Source organism: Lupinus angustifolius, chromosome LG13 (genome assembly GCF_001865875.1).
Source record: "Lupinus angustifolius cultivar Tanjil chromosome LG13, LupAngTanjil_v1.0, whole genome shotgun sequence".
Lineage (NCBI taxonomy): Eukaryota > Viridiplantae > Streptophyta > Magnoliopsida > Fabales > Fabaceae > Lupinus > Lupinus angustifolius.
The window spans coordinates 12,118,131-12,125,827 of NC_032021.1; the positions used below are offsets into that span (position 1 = coordinate 12,118,131).

General features: G+C 32.8%; 1 protein-coding gene across 2 annotated transcripts; it reads right to left on the reverse strand.

Moving 5' to 3' along the window:
* LOC109363436 (protein DETOXIFICATION 54-like) lies at positions 1,039-4,625 on the reverse strand. Of its 2 annotated transcripts, XM_019609698.1 has the most exons (4): positions 4,539-4,625; positions 4,311-4,368; positions 3,292-4,179; positions 1,039-1,617 (listed from the first exon to the last, which is right to left on the reverse strand). In XM_019609698.1, exons 2-4 carry the CDS (start codon positions 4,365-4,367, stop codon positions 1,042-1,044), a joined length of 1,521 nt encoding a protein of 506 aa, XP_019465243.1. In that variant the 5' UTR covers position 4,368; positions 4,539-4,625; the 3' UTR covers positions 1,039-1,041. The 2 variants fall into 2 exon arrangements, with proteins under 2 accessions (XP_019465243.1, XP_019465244.1); XM_019609699.1 differs by lacking the exon at positions 4,539-4,625 and having other exon boundaries at positions 4,311-4,424.

The window sequence follows — 7,697 nt, forward strand, 5'->3', positions numbered from 1 at the left end:
AAAATAATGAATAGAGATTGACTCTTATACTATTCGGATTTGTGTTCCTAATATACTATAATTTGTTTGACTTAATCATATTCGTTATAGTTTTTTGTTTAAGAAATTACATTTGTATGGTAGTCAGTGTAATACATACATATTTATAATTATGAGTGATTTATGTAAGTTTAAAAAATAGATGAATGATTTCTATAATTTTATGGCAATTTCATTTTAAATTAGACCAAATTAGGTAACTATAATTCTATACATTTTTCATGAACTAATAATTAACTTAAGTATTCATGCTTGTAATATTAAGGAAATAAGTGGTTACTTTTTTCCCCTAAGAGCCAAAATGTGTACTATACTTTGCCTTTACTTAAAAATATCTCCATGGTTTTGGTGAAGAATCAAATTGTTGCCATTACTTATGATTCAGTACTGACACAAATTTTACGAGGCTTGCATTATTATTAAGTGCTTCTTTTTGATGAGCAGCTTTCATGCAAAGCTGCTTTCTGTATATATCTCAAAATTTGCAAATGTCAGGTGCCAGATTCTCATATCTTAACTATATCTCCATGCTGTTGTCACTAACAACAATAAAAGCAAAAGCCACTTTTTTTACAACACCCAAAATTTGTCAATCTATCAAATATTACAAGGGAAAAAAACTTTTAAATATGTGACAATGGTATTAGAAAGTGAGAGTTCCTTCCCCATGAAAACTTTCCAAAAGATGAAAATGAAAGGAAAAAACATTAAAATAAAAAAGAAGCTAACAAACCCTCCTCAAACTTATGAAAAAGCAACCCATCATAATAGGGTCCAGACAATAAAACCCCAAATCTAATAAATGGTAGCATCTTTCTATGCATTATGGTGGAAGTTGGATCTTCTATGAAAATCCAATAATCCGATACTGAAATGTGAGAGTAAAGTTTACTCTTATAAATTATAATTTTATATTTAAAAATAGTTTAAAATCTTGATTGTTAATTTTTTTTTTTGAAAAGTCTAATAGTGAGAGGATCTCATTCTATTGAGGTCTCTTTTTTAGCAAATGTCATCTTTGTTCTTATTTTCATTAACCAACAACATCTTGCTTTCTTCATCTTTTTCACACTCCATAATTTTATGCTCATTGCAACTACCCATTTCCACCATTGTGAGCTTCTCAGCCTTCAATGCCTCAGCTTCCCAATCAGTACTTGCCATTACAACATAGAGGATTGACATAACACATGCCAGTTGGGCAGACAGAAGCCCAAACCAAAGCCCGCTGAACCCGATCTTGAACCAAAAAGCTAAGCCCATGGCCACCGGGGTACCCACCATGTAGAATGAGCCTAGGTTGATGTTGGCTCCTATGACGGGCCGAGCCGTGCCACGCAGGATGCCACAGCCTGTGGTTTGTGGGTAGTTTCCAAGCTCACATAGGCCCATAAGCGGCATGACCGATGAAACCAAGGCTTTGACAGACTCATCCCTTGTGAAAAGCCCAGCCCACCTGTGTCCAAGTATCGCAGTCCACGTCACATTGATGAAGCCCAACCCAAAAGCACATCCTAGAGCAACCATGGCTGCTAGCTTTGCCTTGTATGGTTTACCAGCACCAAGCTCATTCCCTACCTGCATTTTGCAATAGATTGGTTATTGTGAATGTTTTATAGTAAAATTTTGCAGAATGAATATAGTTAAATTGAGTGTTATGCACTATCTAAATCCATTTCTAAAATTCTGTGGGTGGTTTGAGTTTAGAAATTCAAAGTGCAAAACATTCTTATACTAAAAAAACCTTGATACAAAAAAATATATGACCAAATTACAAGTATCAATTTGTTTCATGGGACCCTGCCCATTTGATTGCTAAGCACAATTGCACTTAGAAGTGATCATCATAGTTTTCTAATTTTGTCTAGTCACATTACAAGTGTGACCAAACATGGTCCCTAGTACTTGACAAAATCATCAACAAATTTATACCTCAGCAAACAGAAGCAATGATTCACGTGTAACCCAAAAAGCAGAAAGAAAAAGAAGGGAAATTGCACTTAAATTGTGAAGAGGAATAGTAGTACATAACGTTATAACCAACACACGTGTGTTTGGTATCTGACCAACAAACAAAAACGGGAGAGTAACTAATTTTTCCACTACTTTCATTTTATCTAACAAAACAGTGAAAATGTGAAATTGTTGAAAATAAAATGGACACAACCGTTACTGTTATCATTACTATTGTTATTATTACACACAATTATACATGCATATACCCAAAAATGTAATTTCAAACCTAAGATGGACATTATGAATTAATGACAATATAAAATTTTCTATACTAGATGATAGATAAATATTAAATATTTATTATTTTACTATCAATTTATTATATGACCCAGACACATTCAATACACCAAAAAAAACAAAAAAAAAAACATAAGAAAAAGCAAATTTGAACCTTACATTAGGTAGAGCAGCCAACATTCCTAAAAAGATAAGGTTATGTCCTGCTACAAACTCTAACATTTGGGTCAAGCAAACACTAAAAGATGATAAAAGCAAACCAGCTAAACCACTCTATCTATATCAGACATTTCTAACCCTTCCAAAACCAACCCAATGAGTTAGGACTTATGATGTTAGTGCTTACAAAAATAAAGAGAAATACAATTTTTAATAACATGCCCTTGTCTTTTCATTACCATTGATGGGGAGAAGCATTGTTCCAACCTAACTTGAAAAGGTTAAAAGTGAAAACTCTCAACTCAAAATATTGGTAAAAACAAAACTAATATGGTCTAAACACATTTTTTTAGAGAATAGAAAAAATAAAGCAAGTGTAATATATTATGATATACAATATAATTTTACTCTTCACACCATAAAGTATAAATTCATCCTCCACTAAAGAAAACGTACATCAAGTAAAACAATAAAAAAATGAAAGTTATAAATTGCTAACAGAGTGTGATTAAATTAATACCTTTAAGAATCAATATATGTTTTTTCATTGAAATGGTCTAGTAGTGTAAGACTAATTATATCGTCAAAATGAAAAGTTAATTCATGAGAACTATATTTATTAAGGCGATCATATATGACATTTTAAAATAGATTAGTTCTTTAATCCTTAATCATAATATGAGGTGAAAATACAGTAGATTATAACATTTTTTATTGGTGTATTTTTGGAGGATGATATTTGCATTTTCAACAAATATATTGCATGATAAAAACTCAAGCTTTTAACTACCATTCACAACATTTTCAATAATCTAAAAAAGTAGTATTTAGGACACTTACCCTTGCAGAAACACAAGCAGCAAGTGCCATAGGGACAGTGTACATCATGCTAGTGGTCTGAATCAAAATCCCAGTAGCAGCCACAGCCATAGTTGGATTAGACAAATACCCAGCCATCACAGTCACAATCTCATACCACCACCACTCCAAACATATCATCATGCAACTAGGCACAGCCAACTTCATCAACTTCCCTAACCCATCACACACCACTCCAAATCCACCACCCCAACAACCCCATTCAAACACCACCTCATTCTTCCTCCACACCCACACATACCCTGCCATCAACACCAACATGTTCAGGTTTGTCATCACAGAAGCCATAGCCACCCCTGGCACACCAAGACCCATCACAATCACCAAAAGATAGTTCAAAGGAACATGAAAAGCTACAGCCACAAGAGAGCAATACATCATTGGCTTTGTCACCTTTTGAGACCTCAAAAACACTCTCAAAGGCTGCAACAAGGTGTTGGTTAGAAGATCTGGCAGAGAGTAGAAACAATAGATTGATGCCATTCTTGTTATCTCTATGTCTTGGCCCATGAAAAACATGATTTTTTCAAGGTTGACCCATAGAAGACTTATTGGTATGATTGCTACAAGGAGTATGAGAACCATTCTTTGAAGTGAAAGAGAGAGAAGTCCATAGTTTTTGCTACCATAGGCTTGGCTACACACAGGTTCAAGACCTGATGCAAGACCAACAAGAACAGAGTACCCTGTTATGTTGGTGAAACCTAAAGAGAGTGCACCACCTGCAAGTTCCAAACTTCCAAGCCAACCAAGGAAGAGAACTGAAACCACTGCTCTAACAAACACTAACATGTTCATAGCTGTTATTGGTAAAGCCATGCTCCATAGTTCCTTGAGTTCTTCCACTACCTAGTTTTGCAACAAAGTTAGAACAGAATGAGAGTGAAAAAGTCATTGTAGATATAAATAGAGTTATTGATGTGTAACAAGAATGTGATTGCATAAAGTGATTTGATACTTTGTTTTGTTTTGTCTTTTACCTGAGAAGTGGTTGGGAATTTGTGTGAAAAGAAGTCCTGGTCTTTATTATCTCCCATTCTGCAAAAAAAGTGGTGAACCAAACAGTGAAGAAGAGAAGATTTTTATGCATATTCAAAAGATGCATGATAAAAAAAAGATGGGTATATAATCTACTCATGATAATACTAGGAAGGAGAAAGAATGAATAAAGAAGAAGGAGCAAAAGGGTGTTCTAAAAAAACACCAACCTAAGTTTTGTTGTTGTGATTCTCTTCTAAAAACTGAAAATGGGGCAAGTAATAAGGCAAAGGGGTGTGACAAGAAAGGAAGTTTATGAAGGAAAAAGGGGCATTTATAAGTAGAGTAGAAACCAGCACCAACAATAGTAAGGCAAAAAGGATTATTATGCTTTTAGGATTTAAATGGTTCATCTCCATTTTCGTTTAATACCCATATACTACCATACGTTGAAAATTACCAATTATTATGCATATTATAATGATTATAGGATATATTTGATGCAAGGGATAATATTTCACTTTGCAATTTTTTGTTATTATGAGACAATTGAAATAATATAATTTGATGGATTTACATGAACCTTGCTACTAAAGTACTAATCCAATATTTGAGGGGTTTGAAGAGAATGAAACCGAAATAAAAGGAAAGAAAAACAATAAAACCATTTTTAAATGTTCGTAGGAGTAGAATTGAACTATCATTTCATATTTGTGAGTTAAATAACATATTTATAGAATTATAAATTAGATTAAACATAATGGAATTCATAGAAATTCATTGGCTCCAACTATTTTTAGGATATGCCGTTATGATTTAAAGGATTCATCCTCATTTCCGTTTAATATCTCATAGGTTAAAAGTTACCAATAATTATGCATATTATAATGATTATTATGATATCTTTAATGCAATGAATAATATTTACTTTAAAATGATTAAGAAACGACAACAATGAAATTATAAAAAAACAATTTTAATCAATATAGTTGATTAGAAAATGATGAACGAATGATTAGGCAATCAAATCCATGAAATATATTAACATGTTAATAATGATCCACAGTAGATGAGTGAATAATTTTGATTGATGTTTGGAATGACCTACTATGAATGTTTTGTGAAAGCAAGTTTGAATAACTAAAATACCTCTTTAATTTACATGTTTTAAGAAAAGTAGATATCCATTGCAATGTTGTGAAGATCGGATAGGGCGATCCGGTTGTACTTGAAAACGGTTTATTTTGTTGTCTTAATTGAGTGATAGTTTTGACTACTTTGAACAATGGAAATTTTGGTTCATTAGTGTTAAACCCGATTAAATCGGAATAACCCAGAAAGTGAACTGAATGGTTTACTAGAAATTAAAAAAAAAACCAGAATTCTATTCTTGTTTTATTGCTGTAAAAAAAAGATTAAAAATTATTAATTCAATATAATTACAAAATAATTACTAATTATATAAAAAAATTATTTGTATATAATTAATATGAAATCATCAGACATTTTAATTATTAATACAAGACCTCTTCAAATTTAATGTATGACTTGAATTTCACAATATTAGTCAGTTGTTGTAATATCAGCAGGTGCAATACTTTTTTTTTTACTTTATGTTACGTGTGTGAATAATGCAGATTGTGGACGACAACAAGCACGAGCAGACATGAGCAGTAACTATCCACTATCCGTTTTGAAATTAGAGAACATTATCCATACCCACCCGTACTTGTCTGGGTATCCACGTGTGAATTTTTTACGTGTATTTCTAGGTATATGATGATACAATGGGTACTTGCAGATTTTCTACATTATCATTGAATTACTAACTTCTTGCTTCTATTATATTTTGCATAAGATGAATCTTATTTATTTTTGTACATTTTGATTTGAACGTTTGGCAAAAAAATAATAAATCTATAATTAAGATGATTGAATATTGGAGTTTTCTATTTGTGTATTTTCTATTCTCATTCCTTAAGAAAAAATATATTTTTTCTTTGCAAGACATATATGTCTTTACACATATAACAGTATTTGTAGAATATTTCACCATCAAAATCAATAAAAGATGTAAAGAAAGTAAAAAAATAAACAAAGTAAAAAAACATAAATTAAGTAAAAGAAAAATATGTACTTAGTATAAGTGAATATTAGGGTAGTATACTTTTTACTTTAATTAAAAGTAATATAGTTATCACATAAATAACGGGTACATACGAACATGGGTAACACAATATCCATGATCGTCCATACATGATACGATTATTTAAAAAATTTGTTTATAAAATTTATAGGTGTTTGTTTGTGACCCTTACTCATGTTCGTAGTATTTTTACCTTTGGGTAATGCAGACCTATCCATTAGATTTTTTACAGATATAAATGTAATTATCTCTTTAGAGGGTATATATATATATATATATTAAAAAGTTAAAAACAATCGTCAAATATAAAAAAGAAGATGTAGGGTATTCAAAACTTCATCATAAACTTCATCAAATCTAAGATCAAGTTGAGGAATCGAGATAATAGGTAAACGTGAGAATGCAGATTGGGTGCTGCCGGAACTCGATAACATAAAAAGGTAAAACGAGAACACAGGTCGGGCACTGTCGGAACTCGATGATATAAAAAGGTAAAGTGAGAACGCAGGTCGAGTACTGTCGGAACTCGATGACATAAAAAGGTAAAATGAGAATGCAGGTCGGGTACTGTCATAACTCGATGACATAAAAAGGTAAAGCGAGAACACAAGTCAAGTACTGCCGGAACTCGATGACATAAAAAGGTAAAGCAAGAACGCAGGTCGAGTACTTCCGGAACTCAATGACATAAAAAGGTAAAACGAGAACGCAGGTCGGGTACTGCCGGAACTCGATAACATAAAAAGGTAAAGCGAGAACGCAGGTCAGGTACTGCCGGAACTCGGAAATTCACACCAGGCTTGGAGTCCTGGAAAGATTGATTGAAAGCACATCAGGCACGAGGTCCTGGAAAGGATAATTTTAAAACGAGAACGCGGGTCGGTACTACCGGATCTCGGAAGTTCACATTAGGCTCGAGGTCCTGGAAAGATTGATTGAAAGCACATCAGGCGCGGGGTCCTGGAAAGGATAATTTTAAAACGAGAACGTAGGTCGGGTACTTCCGGAACTCGGAAGTTCACATCAGGCTCGGGGTCCTGGAAATGATTAGTTTGATAGCACATTAAGCTCGGGGTCCTGGAAAGCATAATTTTAATATGTAGGGTAGTGATATGTAATGCTTGAGAATATGTCATGTGTTATGTTGAGAATGATACGAGTCATGTCATGTATGATAATGAATGCATGCATAGATGTCTTGATTTATGATCTCATAATTTTCTAAAAATCAAACAAACTGTTT

Excerpts from the sequence above, each read along its gene's own strand:
- LOC109363436 (XM_019609698.1), bottom strand. The coding sequence starts at position 4,367 with ATGGGAGATAATAAAGACCAGGACTTCTTTTCACACAAATTCCCAACC. Across the intron at positions 4,180-4,310 it reads AATTCCCAACCACTTCTCAG|GTAGTGGAAGAACTCAAGGA; the intron begins GTAAAAGACAAA and ends TTGCAAAACTAG. Across the intron at positions 1,618-3,291 it reads CTGCTTGTGTTTCTGCAAGG|GTAGGGAATGAGCTTGGTGC; the intron begins GTAAGTGTCCTA and ends TGCAAAATGCAG.